This window comes from Alosa pseudoharengus, unplaced genomic scaffold (assembly GCF_046254945.1).
Source record: "Alosa pseudoharengus isolate Yale_2024_CS ecotype anadromous, Long Island Sound unplaced genomic scaffold, YU_APseudo_1.1 YU_APseudo_1.1_scf_7, whole genome shotgun sequence".
Classification (NCBI taxonomy): Eukaryota; Metazoa; Chordata; class Actinopteri; order Clupeiformes; family Clupeidae; genus Alosa; species Alosa pseudoharengus.
In genome coordinates, this window is record NW_027468859.1 from 33023487 (window position 1) to 33045100 (window position 21614).

A 21614-nucleotide genomic window follows, 5' to 3' on the forward strand; every position below is an offset into this window, starting at 1 on the left:
CTCCCTAAATACGTCACAATTTCATGTTAAGAAGCATTAAAATGACATTGTTTTATAATTTGTGTCACAGGTTTACACAGAGTGATGAATACTTGGGCCTACTTCTAAGAGATGCTGCTTCTCTGGGATGCTCTTTTTCACACCCAATCATGTTGCCAGTTACCCTAATTAGCTGTGAACCATTCCATCTTTTGTTTTCTTTACCATTACACAACTTTTCCAGCATTTTGTTACCCCCATCCCAACTTTTTTGAAACATGTTGCTGGTATCAAATTCAAAATTAGCATATATTTTCCATGAAATAGTCAAATTTGTCATTTTCAACATTTGATATGTCTGTGTACTTTTTGCAACTATGAGTTTAAGAGATTTGCCGATTATTACATTCTGTTTTTATTCACATTTTACACAACGTCCCAACTTTCTCTGTTTGGGGTTGTATTTCAGATTTGATTAGGCCTAATCTCTGCTTTTTGACAAGTGTTTCTCAAATGCAATTACAAACATCCACTTTTATGAAAACGTTTTGAACGTAGCCTACGATATAGCCTAGGTTTCGTTTAGCCTAGGTTTCGTTTCCTACATTCATGTGATTGCTACGTTTCCTTTCCTAGTAAATGTAATGTCATGCAGCAGACGTAGGGCGGAGCATCCATGAAATAAAAACAAATCGGTCTTGGGGTGGGGTGATGAGATGAGATGAGAGTGATCACTGATGGACATGTGCTGAAATCCACGACAGATTACAGACAAGGTAAATTGTTTAATCTCCGTGAACTGCCAAACTGTGGCGGAGGTTTAAAGGTGCCATGTGTAAGAATTGAGGTAAGAATATCCAAAAAATGAGCTACACACATCAAAAGAATGAGAAGAAATAAGGGCGATGATGTCATTAAAAAAATGACAAGGTATAGTACTGCAGAGATATCAACCTGAATTAGCATGCTAAATTACTAGCCACAGCCCGACAGGTGTCATAATACCAGTTTCGGCCATGGGAGGCGGCATGCGGGCAACATAACCACCAGCCAAACTGCAATACACGTTTCTTGGTTGTTACTCTGGGGTAGACCAACTCACTTTCTGGAGGTATACTGCCCCCATCTTTTATGGAATGTGGAGTATAAATTGATTTTTGGCAGACATTACACATGGCACCTTTAAGGAAATTTTTAATTTGCACGTGGGTCTAAATATAATTATTTCAGTTACATTCAGTTACACAGTCCAGTCAATGAACTGATGAAAGATGAAGAGGGCTGTCCAAAAAGGAAGGGGAAAAAAGTAAGTAGCCTAGAGACTTTTTGTGTACAGATGTTTATCTTATAACTAGTGGGTTTATAGTGATAATCTGTTTGAATAAACAATAGACCTATAACGTGGACAGTAGCCTAAGTAAATGTAGTCTTGATGATTTTCGAGTGTCTGTCCAGTGGTTAAAGTGGGGTTTGGCAGGTGGGGGAACCCTAAAATCCAGTAGGCCTACGGGGGAAAATGACTCACCGTTGTTGGACAACATATTGAGTAGCCTATCGTGGTGTAGCAATACTTTTTGGACAAGAATAGCTTCTTGGTCACCTCTATACACGCGAAAAATTAACTCACCATTTAATTTAACAATATCATCGAACTATCGTTGGTATGAAATAATATAGGCTATTTATTATTAATTTAATAAAAAAAAGTTATTGTGCCGTCAATATCTCCTACAATACTCATTAGCGAAATCTAAGAGATACTAGTAGGTTATAGCCTGGCGAGCCAGACCCACATTAAAATGTAGGGTCTGGGCACTCACCATTCGTAGTGCTCAGTCCGAGGGGCAGGATAATCAGTTGTCTTTCAAATTCCCTCTGCACGCAATAGGACGCAATAGGATATTTCTTTTCAAGTAGCAGGGAATTCAAGCCAAACCGTTGCAACTCTGCCATCAATCATTATGTTAGCCCTCTATACACGATTTCAATGCCTGATTAAGTTTCGATTTCTGGAGCTCACAAGCCAACGGAGAGTTGCTAGACTAGCCCTGGCAGCAATTTGCTGCCGCTAGGGGCGCATCTAGATTTCTAGGCTAAGTAGGTTAGGCTATCAGGAAAATCCTATTTCCCCTCCGTTTTTAAAAATAATTCTGTTGAACACTGATATGCTACAAACATGTTATAAACAGCTGGGAAAGGCTGTCGCAAATCCCTCAAACAGGTGACAACATGTCACAATGCAACACACTGTTTTCCCTTGATGAAAGTGAAACCATCAGTTTTCCCACATCTCAACTTTGGCCAAAGTTTTCAGAAATAGGCTAATCTTTTTCAGTGATAAAACCTCATTGAAATAATATGCATTTTCCATATGGGGTCTTAGAAGTCATCTGTCTCCTTCTAGCCACAGCGTTTTTGTTGCAAACATAATGAACCTAAGTATGCTCAGATGACGTGATAGACGAGGCGCTGTTGCTCACCTGTCCATCATCGTAAAGCCAGATTTGATTGGTCCGCCAGATTTGGGTCGAGCATAGTTGCTCCACAACAAGACCGAACTTCCCAACCATGTTGTGGGCGGGACTAAGTTTGGCTGGCACCCAGGCTAAAACTGTTGATGTTGGATATAAGGAACTATAGCAATTTTCATTGTATCGCTTGACAAGGTGTATACTTTGAAGGTACTGTGTACTTTGTCCATCTCTGGTTCTAAAGCATGTTGTGTTGTAAAGCAATGCTAAAGTGCTGATTTAGTAAGGTGTGGTAGGCCTACACAGTTGGTGTGAAAAAGGAGTCCTCTCCTTTTCCCCTATGACAAACTTTTGAAAAACTGCCTTGTGCCACACTTCCATGGACTGCAGCCAAACACTCACCTGCACTGAATTCCAGGTTTATGGCTGTTTATTTCATATGTAGTATGTGTCTGTATTAAGGTGTGGATTTTAACTGTGATTGGGTTAATGGTACAGACCACCATCACCCCCGCATTCCCTATGGTTTAGCCCAGACCTAATTGGGTAATTGCCTAGCCTATTTAAAGGCAGGCTTATTTCACACGGGAGAGACACACAATAGACAGGAGACAACGGAAGACAGAGGGAAGAGCTGGCGATCCAGGGACTCAGGGAAGTTTAGAGTTAGAAAGTAAATTGAAGTTTATAATGTTAACCTTGCTTGCTGTGAGGCAAGGGTATAAAGTATGGTCCAGAGTTATGCAAGGTCGCCTTGTTTGGATCGGGAGCCTAGAAAGTCTGTAAAATTGTTGCCTAGTTTAATGGCGAGTTCAAATGTTCACTTGAAGATACATACTGAAGATCCCTGGATTTTTATGTCTGGATTCCTGCTGTGCTTCCTCCTGGTTTGTGGATTAAATAAATATTATATTTTTGTATGGAACTGCTGTCTCCTGCCTTTCCTCAACACCACCTAATCCAGTGGCGCACCTCCCTAAACGTGGGGTGGTCGCCTAGGTCCCTCACAGTTGGCAATAAAAGTATCCCTATCTTACCTAATTTATCAGATAGCTCACCCATCCTATCTCTGATAGTTTGCAATTAAATGATGTTGAATCAGAACCACCCATTACTAGGATTAGGTCCTTCATAAAATCACATTGATTTACTTGCTTGATTCCAATAAAGGCTTTTTAATTATACAAATGTGGCTTTGAGAGTTTTGGTAAGACTTGCACTTTTTTGTGACTCAAGATTAACAAGGCTAACCAACTATTCTGATTGATTTGCTTATTCATTTGCTGATATTGCTGGCTTTGCCCATCACTTTAAGAATGTGGACAAATGTGTCCTTGAGTTATCATGTCATGACAAGATCATGAAAACATCGAGCAGAACTAGTTCAGCAAGGAATAAAGGAAAGTGTTAATTTACTTTTATGGCAGACAATACATTATCTCTTACTGCATACACACAATATCTTGACTTAATTGTTCATCAGACAATTGATCAGACTGCTAAAATATTGTATTTCCAATAATGATCTGCAACCCGCCTTATCACCATGGTGTTATCAATAAACATAATAAGGTTTATCAGGATGCCCATCTTGGGATGGGCGTTTGGATATGTAGGATTAGCAACTAAATTCAGAATGAATACATTATATCTAAAACAAGATTAACAACATTGTTACCCCAATTGCACTATGAGACAATTAAATCCTGTAAATTATTTGTCAGAGTCAACATCACCAAAACATTGTTTGGGTGTCGACAAAAAGGCTTGTAGAGAAAGTGACAATAGTAGGCAGGCTACGGCAGCTTAAAATAGATGCCTTAAATGATTTCCACCAATATAAGAGCGAGTGATAAGCTGATCAAAGTGTGGAAAAATCAAAGTGTGCCGCCTTCACATACTGGAGATCACAGTATCCACTCGAAGGCAGTGGACAAAAGTATGTAGAGCAAAACGTTTGCATTTCCGATTTCGTCGTCCCCACGAGAATTTAACAGATCTGATGATTCCAAATCCCCTTGTTATTTTCCCATAGGAAAGATTTCAAGATACCGGATCTCCTTATAACGACAAAGATGGTAGCTTTTTTGTAGGCAAACTTCAGATGTCTATAAGTTATAGGAAAATAAGTCCAGACATAGTGAATTAGCAAACTAGCAACTGTTTTGCAGATTGACTTGCTTTCACCAAAAATTTTTATTTTGTGGCAAGGTCGTAATCATAATATACTTTAAGGGGAACAGGTTGTACTGTTACCAGCATTACACTATATGTTTTTCCACATATCTAAAACCATTTGGAGCTGTTTTATTTCTCTGTTGCTGAGAGAGTTTCGGGTGTCAAGTTGGCAAGTCGTGTTTGGGCAATTATTGGACTGTTGCGTGCATGAGGTTTCATCTGACATTTTCAGTTGGATTGCCTGAAGCTATTTGAACAATTAAGTTAGATACAGATCCAAGACCATCATACTGTGAACAAAAACAGTGCTAAGCATTGTCCATCAAACGCAGATAAGCCAATAGCCGCCACATGGGGACAACTTCAGCCTTAAACTCCATAGAGCTGCAGTATAAGCTGTGATTTTTGGTGAGTGGATGAGATTTTATAGAGATTTAAATTGAAAACAATGGCAAAACAATATGCATGGGATTAATGCAACACTGATATGTGGAATGTTTGCTTTCAGTCTTGTTTGATCTCTCTGTAAATGGTTTTGAATTAAGTTCCCTCCTCACGACTCCCCCCAAGCGGATTTCTGCCCGCATGAAAACATTTACTGACATAAGACAAGACATTACCATAGGTTATCCATGAATAAATCCGCCTATCAGACTTTGTGTTGTGTTTTTCTCAGAAATGCCAAGACCCAAGGCCAACTGTTAATGTGTGTCTGTGAGTTAATTATGACAAAGAATTACATCCTATTTGAGTCCCTGGAAACAACAGATCCTGTTTTACCACAGTTTTATAGCCTTGCATGTAAATTTTCCCAGACTCAAATTCTGTGGGCAGGGTAATTTATGGCTGGCTTTCAGACTGGGCTATAATATATTCAACAAACTTTGATCAATGGACCTCATGCACAGAGAGCTCTTAAGCCAGTTAATTTATTTCCGGTGGAGCGTTAGCGGTGTTGTAACGTCATCTTCTGTTATATTCGGCTCCTGACTTGTTCACTCCAGCACTGAATATCTGAAAACACACGCATGCTTCTACATCCATTAATCAATACAATTCATCAGTACTAGAGATGCACCGGTTTTTCATAGAGTTTGACCTGTCAATACCGATTTTAGTCAATTCATTTTAATATAGAAATTGAATCAACTTTTCAATAATGGAATGGCTGTTCAAAAATGTAACAGGTGAAGAAGACAGATTATTCTTCAAGTCTAACTTCAGCTGCAGTATCAAACTATAATGCTTCCCAGTGTGGGACATTGGGAACTAAATGCAACAACCATTTTCTTGTTCTCACATCCAATATCCAACTAAAAATACAAAAACAATTTCCATGAAGCATTTGAACATGCTACCATTGAACATATTTTCATATGCATTAATGCACATGCATATGCAAACAAAGGGGAGGAGGTACACTGCCATGTGTAGCGAAAAAGTCCGCCTGTTAAAAACAGATATCCAAATTCGGTTAAATGCGTCAATTAGAAAAACTTTCAGAGACAGCTGAATCAGTATTCAGAGCATCAGTTTTCTTCATTGTAGGCTACTATGTCAAAAGCAACTTTAACTTTGGTTTGCCTTTCTAATATCATATTTTCACTTTCACAACATCCACTTCCCAATCTGCTAGACTGGGTATTCCGTCATAGCTCTAGTCTAGCCTACGTGCAGTAAATAGTTTAAGAACTACTACAGTAGGCCATACTCTGTATGCACCTGGTGTGAAACAGGCCTTAGCCTATTCACTGCATACCCTCACACGGAGATGAGAAGGGTATGTATCGACTTATCTAACTCTGGGGAATAAGCTTAAGCCCCAAAAAGTCGGCTTGTTCCTTTAAGAAACATGTTAGCAACAGACACTAACACCCATAGGGTTTGGCCTCCTTGCTAGCACCCTTTCCTCCCAGTCGGTACTGTACAGGGCTGAGCTGTGCAATCGACACAACAATGCAAGTTACACCACTTTATTCTTTTTCAGAAACACATTTGGTGCAACATCTCCGCCTTTTATAGACTACTTGAAAGATATCCTTAGAAGATATCCAGACGGAGGACAAATATTAAAGGTAAGGTTTGAATTGTTTTGTGTTTAATGGCAGTATTGGTAATGACAATCTAACCTGTAATTCCATTATCTGGCGGATCTTTGAACAGGAGCTGATACAGAATGCAGATGATGCTGGAGCTTCTGATGTGGTGTTCATTCATGATGAGAGGACATATGAGAAGGACAGCCTGTTGAATGAAGACCTTGGAAAGTATCAAGGTACCTCATACTCAGTTTTGTGTGGTGTACAGTGGGCATTACTTCAAATTGGCCAGAAATATGCCTGCCCTGCCCTAATAAAGAAATATTTGCTTAACTGTGAGTGAATCCCGTTTGCAGCCGTAGAAGAAACGCAGGACGAATGAAACATGCCGGTTTTCTCCGAGTGCAACGATGATAGACAGACATCACTTCCTGTTACGTCCTGTTATCACGGAGTTACAGGCGATAAACGATTTTTGATGGTCACAAGTTTACTTCATTAGCGGTTTATTTTTTTATTATTAAAGAGTGTTTTTCATTTAAAGCTAATGTTTAATTATGCATGATTTATTTTGTTATTGAATTCGTAGGCTGGGATTCCTCTCGGCAACAAATATGTTTAAAGGTAGCCTCCTGCTTTTTCAGAAGGGGCGGCAGGCAGGCTACTGACAGAGCGATGTACAGTGGCAGAGCGACGCACAGTGACTGAAAGTGGTACTAAAGTTTCACGCAGCTTCACGCCGCGTAATGCGCGTCTGAAGTGGCCATTTGAAAATAATGCCCACTGTATTCTTACTCAGTTAATTTATGCCTTACACCTTTAAAGGTTTTTATTGTGACTGCCTCTAGTGCAATGCGGTCATAAAGTGTAATGCATGCTGACTCACAGGCCACATGCGGTTATAAAAAAATAAAGAATATTTTTTAAAGTACGAAATCAGAACATTAAGCACCAGAAGCCACATCTGGGCATCCCAGCATACCTTTCAAATACATAAGGGATAATGTATGGAATGCCAGTCGTTATTGGGAAAATAAGTCCCGACAGGGCGAACCGGACCCTGATGCGCTAGTGGAGGGGTCTTGCTTCACCATGAGCACGAAAAAATTAACTCCACATGATATGTCACTTTACATTTATTTGTTGTGGCTTTTGCTGAGAAACAAATAGTTTGCAACACACGCTGAACTGAAACATTCTTTAAAACACAACTGATCAACCGTCTGCTTTCACTTTTGAATGAAGTTCTATTGCAAGAAGTGACCGGACTACTTGTGGAGTGATATGAAAGACGTAAATCAGAAGCACAAAACCTGTTGCCATTGACAGTGGTCATTATATGTTTCAGCGGTAATTGCATGAATTTATTTTACCGTAGAACGTTTGGAAATCCCATTCAAGTCAATGGAGCATTCTACTAGCATTATGAAGAGCCGTATAATAAATCAAATTAAAATACTGCCTATATCTGCCACCACACCTGCTGCAAGAGAAGTGCACAGAGTGGATGAAGCCAGTGCCGACTTGGCCGTTTGTTTATTTATTTATTTTTCAGCAATTTTCTGTTCACAATTCTCGAAGCACATTAAACATTAAACTCCCGGTGCACATTAAACAGGGTGGGCATGTAGTCTCACTAGGCTGATAAGGAATAGACGCTTTTGGTCCCTATGAGCCACTACCCCTGTGCTGGGCCCCCTGGAAGTCAGGTAGACTAAAAAGCAGCTTTCATGGAATAACTCGAGAACCATTGTGCCCAAGATAACAAAATGTTTGTGGTATGTTGGTCTCAAGGAGCTGTATCAACCCAGCCCATTACAACTCATTTGTGGTGATTGGTGAAGGGCCACATAGTGAAAGGTATAAATGCAAAATATGCAAAATGCTAAAAATTGTCAATATCTTGTGCGGAAATTTGACATGTACCGTAGGACCTCTGCAAGTCATGTGAAAGTCATTGGTGGGCGCTGCAATTTCCATATGTCTATCTAAAGAACTGCTTGAGCTATGATTTTGAAATTTGGTGTGTATATTTGGCCACATCTCCTAATGCTTCATTTGGTTCATGTAAATGACAAATAACTTATTTGTTCCCATTGGCAACCTATTCATGCCACAGATATGATATCATAGTCAAGTCAAGTTTATTTATATAGCGCATTTCATACAATACACAGAGGTCATTCAATGTGCTTTACATAAACAAAACCAAACAATAATAACAAATAATAAGACAAATCATAAGATAAACCTGACTCATGGCTATTAGCTGTGTGCTCCAATGCAAACTTACTTCAAGCACACCTTCCACATTGCACGTCTGCATTCACTACCCAAATACAATTCTTTACCCATCATTGGGGTTCTCATAGATCCTTTGTGGCATTCACTAGCCTGGCCCCGCCCACCTAGATCTTCTTTCAGGAAGATCTAGTCTGGCACATCACAGTTCATAACCGTTTACCTCAGACAAGAAAAATGTCAGGCCAATCAGCGACGAGAGGGGAAGACGAAACTGAAACTTATTGTGATAAACAGAAGCAGCAACGCCTGCAAACGTCAAAAAATGCAGTTGGAAAAATGCATACATTTATTTACAGCAAAGGTACATTGTTTCCTGACTGTTGGTACTGTTTATTGTCAGTTTGTAAAGTTTAGGCGAAGTAGGAAGTAACTTTAATCTCTGATTGGTAAGGCTGGACCAATCATTTCAAAGTTAGTGCCCGTCGCGATGCAAGAGTTGCAAAGGTTTCCCAATCGAGAGTTCCCACTTCCCAGACTCTATTCACTTCGTGAAGGCATTCATAGCACAATCCTGTGATTGCAGTGACACCTTTCCTTGTTCACCAGTCTTGCCTACACTAAGAGGACATTAGCCAACAAGTTGGCCAAGTTGGAGTATGAATTAATTAATAAAGACCTTCCCCATTTAGACACGTGTAATGTTTTCGTCCTCCATTTACAGACGTGCATACATTTTTATAATTTTCACACCTTTGCAATAAAGTTAACTTATATCAAATGCTGTTTGAAGTTACACGACTTAATATTGTTATCTTGATCAGGTCCTGCCCTATATGCATTCAACAATGCTGTCTTTACTGAAGAAGACTGGCAAGGTATTCAGGCCACAGGACGAAGCATCAAGCGCAATGATCCAAACAGAGTGGGGAGATTTGGGATTGGATTCAATTCAGTCTATCATATTACAGGTGAAAATGATATGCCATGTACTGCATACATAAATAATATATGTTGTTTAAAACATTGTAAAGTGAAAGTCTTATATCATTAAATGATAATTTCCTATACTGTAGATATGCCATGTATATTCAGTTCCAAATACCTCGGGCTGCTGGACCCACAGGAGAAGATATTTGGAGACGGAAAGGGAGGTTTCAGATGGTCTCTGGATGATGATGAAGACAGAAATGTCCTTTTCACCTTGAGAGATCAATTTCAACCTCTTCGAGACCTTGTCAAACAAGTCAGTGACCGCACATGGGAGAAAACCATAGAAGAGGATCAGTTTTTCGAAGGGACTCTTTTTCGGTTTCCTTTGCGCTGTGAATCCTCAGAGATTTCCGATAACTTGTATGATTCAGACAAAGTTGTTCAGCTTTTTGACAGTTTCATTGCAGATGCAGACATCAGCCTTCTTTTCTTGAGACACGTGTCTAATGTCTCCCTGATGCACATTGACCCCTGTGGATCTGCAGTTGTAAAACTTAAAGTATCCTTGTCAAGCTCCCCAGCAAGTTTAGATTCAAGTGACACAGACGAACCCCTAGTGGGGTCAACAGTGTTTAAAAACATTTCTACTGCCTCACTCAGTGATGGAGAGAGAAATACCCAATGGCTTGTTACATCATACTGCTTGGAAGAGGGAGAGGTGGCAAAGATTGACTTGCTTGCTGAGAAGCTGTGCTACCAGCCTCAAGTTGACTTTGCTTTTCCCCGGTGAGCCAGTGAACTTTATTTCTGACGGACGACTGAGCTGTTTCCTTCCACTTCCAAACAATGAGCCAAACAGGACAGGGCTACCAGTTCATATCAATGCATGTTTTGGCCTGACTGATAACCGGCGCCATATTAAATGGCAAGATGAGGACCAGAAGAATGATGAAGCAGCTCAATGGAATGAACTTCTGATGACTGACGTTCTTCCTCACACATACTTGAAGATGATTCTTGATTCCATCCAGTGTTGCAGAAACTCCATCCTTCCTGCAACATCAGTGTTCCAGTTGTGGCCAGACATTATCCAAATGGAGCATAAGGAGAAATGGCACGGAATAGCAATGTATATCCTGGAACGTCTACTGAATAACAAAGCCGTGTTCTCTCTTGCTAAAGATGAGAAAGTCTGGGTGACCCCATCAGATGCTGTATTTCCAGATGATGATATTGAAGAGCCTGTCTTATCTGCAGTGGCCACAGTTTTGATGAAAGAGAATAAAAATCTGTCGATATGTCTCTTTACATTTTGCTGAGAAACAAATAGTTTGCAACACACGCTGAACATTCTTTAGAAAACAGCTGATCAACCATCTGCTTTCACTTTTGAATGAAGTTCCATTGCATTAAGTGACCGGACCTACTTGCGAAGTGATATGAAAGACTTAAATCAGAAGCACAAAACCCGTTGCCATTGACAGCGGTAATTATATAGAAAACAATTGTACCTCCGCGCTACTGCGGGTCACATCTAGCGCATCGACGGGAGTGGACCGAATCCAGTAAGAGAGAGAGAGTTCACCGGAGCGACAAATATGTGGAATTTAAGTATTTTTTATTATTTAAGGTGTCAACATAAGGACTAACGTTTCGACGTGTGCCACGTCTTTGACTCTGATGAAGACGTGGCACACGTCGAAACGTTAGTCCTTATGTTGACACCTTAAATAATAAAAAATACTTAAATTCCACATCTTTGTTGCTCCGGTGAACTCTCTCTCTCTTAAGCGGTAATTATATGTTTGAAGCGGTAATTACATGAAAATAATTTACCATAGAACAGGGGTTTTCAACCGGTGGTCCGCTGCCCCCTGGTGGTCCGCGGCGTCATTGCAGGTGGTCCGTGACGCATTCTGCGTAATTTCACAATTAACAATTTTTTCCATCATTCATTTTTCCAAACCATTTCCCGAATTTTTGCTCATTGGTGTGAATACTGAACTTATTGAAAATATCGAAAATACTATAGAGGAGATGAGATTCAAACTGACACAGGATATGCTAGCTTGTAGGCCTATAGGTCTATCCTGTGCTTTGCTAATGGTGTGTTTTGCGTCCCCAACGTCACACACGCACATTCATAAGGTAGGCTACAGTCTCTGCGCGAAATAGACCAGCATCTCGGACGGAGTTCACGTTAGGTTTCGTTGAAAATAAGCTTAATAGTTTGGTGAAATTTGGAGAGGAGTGGAGCTGTTAACTAACGTTTATAACTAAGGTGAAGTTAGCTACTGTAGTCAGTACCAGCACGGATCGCTATTTAGTAGCCTAAGGAAAGTAACAGATGTCAGGACAGATGGACAGGATTCTGCTGCTTGCTCTTCAGACAAAGTTCCAACTTCGGAGGAAACATATTGGAAACGAGAAAGAAAATACAGTGACGATTAAATGTTAAATATGGATTGTTAAATAACGATTGACAAAACTGGAGAGGAGGTACCACTGTTTCGTATGTTCAACGTTGAGGCTGAAACTACGGAAACTTGCGTCATATGGAGACACACAGTTTCTTGAGTAGCCTATATGCAACATATTTTGCTTGATGTCAAAGGACAGCCACTCATGAGAAAGAGTGCTGTGAGGTGTCTTTTACCCTTTCCAACAATACTTCTGTGAGAGCGGTTTTTCCACACTGACATATCTAAACTATCCCCCCCCCCCCCACACACACACACACACACAATAGTGGTCTGTGGATTACTTGTTTGTCAGGATGGTGGTCCCTGGCACAGAACCAGTTGAAAACCCCTGCCGTAGAACATTGGGAAATCCCATTCAAGTCAATGGAGCGTTCTACTAGCATTGTGAATATAAGTATAATAATGTTTTGTAAAGAATCTAAGGTTACATTTTGTTTGTTTACACTTTTCAGAGAATTGCTACCATTTTGCAAAGGAGCGTTTATATCTCAGGAACTGAACCTCAACAGCCTTTGCCACCTGAAAAATATAGCCACAAAAGGTTGGTTAATTTTGATACTATGAATAAAGAAATATCAACACGAAGAAACAAATATAACAGTAGTATTCACATTTAATAATTAGAATCTGTGCATGCATCATGGTTTTTCTCTCTAACATTAAACTCTCTAACTCTTGTTTTTAATAATTGTAGAAACATTCAACATCATCAACCTGGATGCACAAAATGTGGCTGATTTAACCAAGAAACATTTACCACATGAATGGAAAAATGAACTTGACCCTGTGGTGTTGGATAGAGATAATCCAGAACATCCTCCCAGGGGGTGGTTAATAGAGTTTTGGAAATATTTGAGTTCCAACTGGGAGGAGTTAGGCTACTTTGTTAATCTGCCATTATTACCTGTGGAATCACCCGAAAATGATTCCGAATCTGTGTTGTTGGCAAAGCTACAGAGAAAACCAACCCTGGTATTTCAGCAAAGCAAACATAGCAGCCTATCTAAAAACATTCAGAACGTAGTAAAGAAAGTTGGGGGAACTATCATACAACAAGAGCAGTACCTCAAACACCATGACATAGAAGCCTTTGTTCTTCCACCATCACCTAAAAGCCTGCTGAAGGTCTTCTTAAACCTGAGCAGTGATCAGGTCATCAGAGGAATCCACTCTGCATCTTGCACTGAAAAAGAGGAAATCAAATCCTTCCTCTCTTCTGTGGACTCTCTTTCAGATAAAGAGCAAAGCATAGTCTCTAAGATGCCTCTGTTCCAGTTGATGACTGGCGAGTATGTATGTGCCAAATTAAAGCATGCTGTGGTTTTAAACTCCTCACCGACCATTCCCTCTGACCTCCCTATTCCTAATTCTGTGGTCCAGTGCGCTACTAGAGCCGATCACAGACTTTTGTCAATCCTCAAGGTTCAACTTTGGGACACAGCAAAGCTGGCCCTTCATTTGGTGGAAGGCATTGAGGCAGGTTATTTTAATCAGCAGAATGAAAAGAAAGCAATGATCTGGATACTACAACATGGCTGTGCCCTCTTCTCTCAGAATGAGACATTATACAAAAAATGCAAAGATCTGACCTTCATTGAAATGGAAGGACAATGCCAGAAAGCCAAAGCTCCAAGCAATGAGGCCTTCAAAAAACTCTTTGAGCCAAATTTCTTTCCTTCTGCCGACTATGTAATGACAGAACAGATGCTCCAGAGCTTACGCCAACTTGGCCTGCAGTCAGAAGAGAAGGATATATCACCTGGTAATGTGCTAGATGATGTCAGAAGTCTTGAAAAGTCCTTCGGACATTCTGAGGATAAAGCATGGGAGAAAGCAGATGTTCTTCTCCGAGTGCTGAATGACAATGATATAATTTCTAAATTTGCTCCAAGCCAGCTGGAGCAACTACAAAAGATACAGTGGTTTCCTTGTGAGAATCCATATGCTGTGACCTGTATGGATTCAAGAGGAAAGAAGATCAAGAAAATCAAGAAGAAACAGGAAAACAGACATTTTTATAAACCATGTGAAATTAGACATTAAATTTACTGTACTGTTGTTGGGCATGTTATGCCAGTTGTTGCTGAGCTAAATGAGAAAGTATGCAAACAACTGGGACTATTGAATCCACCACCAGCTGAGAAAGTCATTGAGAATCTATCGGTACTAAACTCAATGTCACAAACTACACCTGACCTGGGCAAAGATGTCAAATTCTAAACAAAGTTGCATGACACATACAGATTCATGCAGGACCATATTGGGCCTTTCAGGGAGGTGTTGAAAAAAAAATCTGTGCCTTGGCTCTGGATTGACAACCACTTTGTACCACCTTGTGATGTGGTTTTAGCATATCCCCCTGAATTAGATCTGAGTTCTTACATTGAGAAGGTCCCAGAGGAGTACCTGCCATTTGAGGTCTTACTGAAAGAGTTTGGAGTGAAGTTAACCCTTTCAGAAGATGAGATTGAGAAAATACTTCATGATGTCAAGCAAAGGATTGATCAAAGAAATCCTCTCTTTGGAAAACCCACTGAGCTGAGGTTGTCCATAAATATCCTGAATTGGTTGCGCAAAGAGAAAAAATCTGCCAGGGATGATACTCCAGTACCAGTAATGGCTGAAAACCAAACATTCACTTTGCAGCCTGCCTCTAAGACTTTGTTCTGTGATATGAGTAAAGAGGGGTTAACAGACTTGAAGGAAGACCAAGAAGAGTTTTATGTCATTCATGAAGAGGTACTTCCTGTGATGGAAGAGTAAATGAGATGGAAAGTAAATACGGGCCCAATCCTCTTTCCGAAGTTGATCTAAATATCTGTCTGGACATACTGAGAAAAGGACTCCGTAAGTGTGAAGATGCAAGTTCACAGAACTATCTGATACAAACTCTGTACTGAGACCCAGCTCTGATCTTCATTACAATGACAGCCCATGGATGCCAGTGTCAGCGGATGTTACTTTGTGTCACGAAGAAATAGCAAGGAAAGTTGCATGCCATTTTGGTATCAGGACAACAAGGAACCACACACTACAAAGTCATTTAGTTGATGGTCCTTTATCTCACGCAAAAGAATTTGGACAAACTGAAAAACTAAGAGTACGAATAAAAAACATCATAGAAGCATATCCTTCCAAAAAGGACCTCATCAAAGAGCTCATTCAGAATGCAGATGATGCAGAAGCCACAGAAATACACTTAATTTGGGATAAGAGACAACATGGGACTGAGAAAACATTTGGGGAGAAATGGAATTCTCTTCAAGGTCCAGCTCTTTGTGTGTACAACAACAAGGCTTTTACTGATGCAGACCTGCAAGGCATTCAGAAGCTTGGGGAAGGTGGGAAACATGGACAGCGTGGAAAAACAGGAAAAAATGGTCTTGGATTCAATTCTGTTTATCTTCTCACAGATTGTCCTGCCATTGTAACAGGAGACAAGTGGCTTTGCATATCTGATCCACATGTGAAATATGCAGAGATGGCGTCCAAGCAGAAACCAGGTTGCATGTACTCATTGGAAGAAACATTTAAGACTGTATACCAGACATTTCTGCCCTCAGATTTCAGCCTTAAATCTGGAACTATGTTTAGGCTTCCTCTCCGAACAGAGAAAATGGCAGCTAAGTCTGAAATATGCAAAACAGGTGTCAGACCCAGTGACATGGATGAAATGTTACAAGTCCTTGCTGAAGACCCAGATGGTTTGATCCTCTTCCTGAAACATGTGAAGAAAATAGAGTTCCATACAATCAGCCCTGACTCGGACAAACTTCATACAGAATATTTGATTGAAAAGCAGTTATCTGAGGAGAGCAGCATTAAGAGAGCAAACTTCCAAGATCAAGTACAAAAGTCCCCTGTCCCATGCCAGGTCATCTATGACATGCATATATCCTCATCAGATTCAAAAGACGAAACATGGAGTCAATGGGTCATTGCAGAACAGTTTGGCTCCTTTAGACCCACCTCTGATCAAATCGATGAGGCGTTTGATGTTTCACAGACCCCGCAGGCAGCTGTGGCAGCTTGTATTGAATCAAAGCCCTTTGAGCTTGACTTCACTGGAAGGCTATTCTGCTCCCTTCCTCTGCCTGGGGAGACTGGTCTGCCAGTTCATGTCAATGGGAATTTTGAGGTTGACCCTTCTAGAAGGGACCTATGGAAAGAGGATGCAGTGAGTCCTAAGACTGAATGGAATGAGTCACTCAAGCTGGACATTATTTCACCCCTGTATGCGGATCTGTTAAAGCACAGACAAATGACCATTAGAACAGGAACCCCTCTGAATTTATGGACATTAGAATCACAGTTAGATTCCTCATTTCTGACATTTTTCCCATCTATCTCAGAAGACGTTAAGCAAGAATGGCATGCAATGATCAATCATGTATACAGATCTATACATGAAAGAGATCTCTCTGTGATACCTGTTTTATGTACTTCCCATCAGCAGTTGGCAGAGGAAACACCTTCAATGGCATTGAATTCAAAAAAATACACAGTCAACTGGTCAAATGTTCACAAGCACAATCCTATGGATTCTCCTCATTTTAGTGATGAGTTGGAAGCAGATCTTTTTGAAATTTTAGAGGACACTGGAATGAGTGTTGCTCCTTGGTCTCAGAAGATGAAGAAGATATCTACAGGTTTTAAGACGGCAGGTCTGGAAGTGATGATGCTGTGCCCCAAAACAGTGCGGGAGTACTTGAAGGCAAAACCTCTAAATGATTCTTCAAAAACATTGGCAGCCTTACCCTTACCTGTTGATCACACACTCATTAAAGAAAATTGGCGATGCCACTTACTCCTAAAGTTCTGTATGGAAGATATTGATGAGAACAACATTAACTCTATCAATGGACTTCCTCTTCTCCTTACTCAAGATCAGACACTAAGGGTTTTGAGGGACAAAGGGCAGTCTTTGCAGATTATCACATTAACGTATGGCACAGTGAAATACTTCAAACGGGTGGTTATCTTCAGAAATTGACAATACCTGTTGCATCAAAATACTTGATACCTGTACTGAAAGAGCTTCAAATTGAAGACAACCCCCTGCTTGGCTGAAGCACCTATGGGAATTCTTTGAGGAACAAATCAAACTAGAGGTCATCAAAGATGGAGAATCAAATGACACTTTCAGTGAAATCAAGAAAGCCTTCTTTGACTCTCCTGTTCTTCCAGTCATCAGCCTAAGCCAAAATAACAAACATTTTCTGAAACCAATGAAGGATCTTTCAAGGGTTATTTGGAAATTAGATGGGAACATTTCATCTATCTTAGTCAAATTAGGTCTCATAACATTAAACTGTTCATTTTTTCAATGTTTCAATGAAGTGCTTCATGATCATTTGGTGCCTGAGCTCCTCCAGCCAAGGAACAGCAATGATGTTTTGGAACAAGTTTTCCAGATTCCACACTCAATATTCAAGAACCTGTCTGAAGATGACTTGGTTGATCTTCAGGAATTTCTTCAAACTGGAATTAACACTTCCAAAAACTCCCAGGAATACCTGAGAAGGTTTAAGTCATTGCCACTGTTTCAGACCGTGCAGGGTGAGGGAGAGAGCATTGAGGGACAGGATGTGTTCGTCTTGAATACAGACTACAATACCACATTTCCAGATTTGTTTAATATTGATGTAGAAGGGCATGTAAAGGGTCTTTGATTGAAACAGAACCTGATCATCAGTATCTCATTTGGTCTTCCATGCCAATACTGCCCACAGACGAACTTTCTCAATATTACCACACTGATTTGGTTAAAGCAGGAGCTTTTCAGAAGCCACCCTGTGATTCAGTGGCCCAGAATCTGAAAAACATCTGTCGGTCAGAATGTCCAAACACTGATATGAGAAACCTCAGAAAAACAGTATTTCACCAATCATATGCCTACTTACAATCAATCAAAGATTTCAGTGGATCTCAACTTCAACAACAGCCAGTGGTTCTTGTTGAAAATGATACTGTTCTTGTGCAAGCCAGTCAAGCAGTGCTTCTTCTTGAACATTACAAAGAGTTCAGGCCGTATCTGTATAAAATCAGTTCACAGCATGCACTCTACGCTGAATTCTTTAAAAGGATAGGTGTGGAGGAAAGGCCAACAATTAGGCAGTATTGTAAACTCCTCAAGGATATTTACATGGACTCTGAACGAAAAGAAACTCTCAATGCAAATCAGCAGTTGACGTTCAAACGTGCTGTCCAGCACCTGTTCCAACTGATAAAAACACAACCAGAGCAAATACAATTCCAGGAGAATTTGTATTTACCATCAGCAGATGGCAAACTGCACGAGTCTACAGATCTCTACTTTAATGACACAGTCTTCCAGACAAAAAGATTGGAGGACTCAATAAAAGACAAGCTCAGCCTCCTAATGAACCTGGAACATTGTTATCTGGGTGAGGACATCTTTGAACATCAGAAGATGCTGTTGTTGCTGCCTGAAGACAGTCGACCCACAATGTTGTCTCATGTCACCTCTGAAAGCCTTGTGGGTAGTAGTGTGAAACTATGTCGATATGAAAACAACTGTGAGTTCAATGGTTGGTTTGAGAGACATTTAAACTCCAGAACATTTTTGGATGGCCTTACAAGTTTGATTATAGAACAAAGTAAAGGCACCATCTCTTCTGCTGATGCCATTAAATTATGTCAAAATGTCTTCGGAAAACTTCAAATTGTATGCTGTGAAATCCTTGAGACAGAGCTCTTCTTAGATCAAGATCCACTTGTCAATACTACCTCTGAAACACAAGTGTATGTTGCAAAAGAGACACAGGGTTGCACCCTCTACCTGAAGCACAGTGATGATATGAACATTAAGACAATGTATGAAGTGGTCATCAGATTAACCAAAGAAATTAATTCACTGCTGCAGAACACCCTCTGCCCAGATTTTCTGCTCTCTTTTGGCCAGCTTCTGTTATGTGATACCCTGGAAGAGGTTAGGAAAGCATTGGAAAAGTATGAAATTCGTAACAGTGCTAGCAAAGGAGAAAGGCTTCATCATCCAGACCCTGGAAGTCTAATACCTGAGGAATGGCATGATGCCCTCGAGATGAACTTCATAAATAATTATGAAAGAGGTGAATATGTTGGCTTCAAAAAGATGTCAGAGAATACAGAATATTACTATGCAGTGGTCGTTGAACATTTAGATACAGCAAGTAAAACAGGTCAGTATTGTTGTAGATACAAAATACAGATCAGCAAGGATGAGTTTGTTGAGGTAAGATCCATTGATCTTTACCAGTTTAAATGAGAAAAAAACATCTGCTTTGTTGAGAAATAACACTGGTGGAGGGACCTGTGCCATCACCTAAGGAAAACTTCCCTAAGAACTTTAAAAACATCAAAAGGGAAATTGATAAGTGCCTGAAAGAAATCTGGACCATGTCCAAACACAACCAACACCGAACTCCTGTATCTCAGATGGCACCCAAAAATAACCCAAGGCACGAGGCGCTTGCTACTGAGGCATTCAAGTACTTAAAAACAAAATTAAGGAATATAAACAAAATGGACAGAGTTAGACATCTTCAAGGAATTTCAGTAGTCTTGCATCATAATGGGATTGGACCTTTCAGTTGGTCATGGAATTTCAAGGACTTCTGGAATTCTCAAGCATCACGTCACCATCAAGGAAGAAAGAGATTCTACCACAACACTCACAGCTCCCAGTATAATTTTTGGTCGTTCTACCAGGAAATGCTAAGACCAGACAAAGAAGAAGCCAAGTGCTGGTATTTGCAAACCTAGTGTGACCATGATGCTGCTCACCATGACAGAGAGTTGAAGAACCGAGTAGTGTTTGTTCAGGCTGTGGAGAGGGCTCTGATAGCGGCAAAGTACAGAAGGAGCGGAAAACTCTCCCAACTGCTCCATTATCGCTTTGTCAGGACTTGTGGGTCAATTAAAACATTTGGGTGTGGGTGGCAAAACCCTACTTTTTTGTAATTTTGTAACTTAGTAATTTTCATTACTCATTCTTATTTTTTCATATTTGAGATAATGTTATGGTTGTATGTTTCTAACTTTCACATTATGTCCTGTATCATTTAGTACATGTTTTATCTGTGTATGTATGATTTTTTTTGTGATTTGGTTGCTTGGAGAGTCAGTACACAGTTAATCTCAAAGAAACATTAAGGGAATGGTGATTTGTTTTTGCCAAATTTGGACAAAATTTGGACAAAAAAATATATTGGTGTTTTTCTTTTTTTAAAATAAGGATTGTTTGGGAATAGTTTATCCCATAGAAAATTGAGGCAATGATGGCTTTATGGTAGATATGAATATTCTTCTGTCAGTATATATGCAGCTTTGTGCATTTGGAAGTGATGTTGGAGCCATTAGACACACATATACTAAACAAAATGTTGACGCATTAGTTTTCTTGCTTGAATTACATTAATTTACATGTTATGTTGAGAGAAGTGAAAACATTTTATTTCTTAAGAGATGTTTGATATGTTACATATAGTTTCAGTTAACCCCACTCCCCTTTGCTATATATCAAGAGCATAAAACAATTTATTCCGAAAGGGAAAAGGGTGTTTAGTTTGATGTGTAACTGCAACGACCAGCTCTAGAACATCCATCTCTTATGAGCCTCCAAAAGTAATTTCCACAATTTCTATACCTAATTACACCTGGATGTCTTCCTGTATACATGCAGTGGCAAAAGCACTCGGAGTATCAGGTCCTGAAAATGTTAAAATCAGTCCTCCTCATTCCACAAATAGTTTTTGTATTCTTGAAATAATTTATCTATGTCCATTTATCTGGAGAGAAGAAAAGAAAGTCTCTATATTCTGAGAATATACAGTAGCTGAATGATTCATTGAAGAACTCGATCCGGTTTCATCTATATCTAAAAATCAAAAAGACCAGAACAGGTCAATTTCTAAAGGAGCTCAATGTCCTTATAAAGAACATTATTACAAACAATATAATATGGTATATCCACTTATCCCATAGCAGACATACTGATTAATTAACCCTGTGTGTGAGTTATTGGTTTAACTGAATATTCATTGACAGATGTTTTTTTTAAATAATTACAGAAAAATCAGAAGTCCGTCTGTCATTTATTAAATGGCTTGTTTTTCAAATATATCCAGAAGGTAGGCGTTTTGACGGACAACGAAAAAGTGTAACGCAACCTCTGTTTGACACAGTCTATGGTAAGTGGCTAAGTACAGTCAGCAATAGATTAGTGACTTTAATGGACACCAAAGTGCCACGTCAAGGACATGAAAAACATTTTCCATGGGCGCTCC

General features: G+C 39.9%; 2 protein-coding genes and 2 pseudogenes across 2 annotated transcripts; all 4 read left to right on the forward strand.

The window, feature by feature from the left end:
- Positions 1–5792: 5792 nt before the first annotated feature.
- On the forward strand, positions 5793–11160 carry LOC143109293 (sacsin-like; annotated as a pseudogene).
- Positions 11161–12617: 1457 nt separating this feature from the next.
- On the forward strand, positions 12618–15079 carry LOC143109294 (sacsin-like). The gene is made up of 3 exons (XM_076271948.1): positions 12618–12657; positions 12779–12865; positions 13019–15079. The coding sequence occupies exons 1-3, from the start codon at positions 12618–12620 to the stop codon at positions 14365–14367; spliced, it is 1476 nt and encodes a 491-aa protein (XP_076128063.1). The 3' UTR covers positions 14368–15079.
- A 13-nt stretch (positions 15080–15092) lies between these two features.
- LOC143109295 (sacsin-like) lies at positions 15093–17978 on the forward strand (annotated as a pseudogene).
- Positions 17979–17989: 11 nt separating this feature from the next.
- LOC143109841 (sacsin-like) lies at positions 17990–19809 on the forward strand. The gene has a single exon (XM_076272631.1). The coding sequence runs from the start codon at positions 18038–18040 to the stop codon at positions 19592–19594; it is 1557 nt and encodes a 518-aa protein (XP_076128746.1). The 5' UTR covers positions 17990–18037; the 3' UTR covers positions 19595–19809.
- The last annotated feature ends 1805 nt before the right edge of the window (positions 19810–21614 follow it).

What these genes read in the sequence shown, in the direction of transcription:
- LOC143109294 (XM_076271948.1), top strand. Translation starts at nt 12,618, where the DNA reads ATGGTGGTCCCTGGCACAGAACCAGTTGAAAACCCCTGCC. An exon ending in ACCAGTTGAAAACCCCTGCC is followed by an intron (nt 12,658 to 12,778) that starts GTAGAACATTGG and finishes CACTTTTCAGAG; the next exon opens with AATTGCTACCATTTTGCAAA. An exon ending in GAAAAATATAGCCACAAAAG is followed by an intron (nt 12,866 to 13,018) that starts GTTGGTTAATTT and finishes TAATAATTGTAG; the next exon opens with AAACATTCAACATCATCAAC.
- LOC143109841 (XM_076272631.1), top strand. Translation starts at nt 18,038, where the DNA reads ATGCCAATACTGCCCACAGACGAACTTTCTCAATATTACCACACTGAT.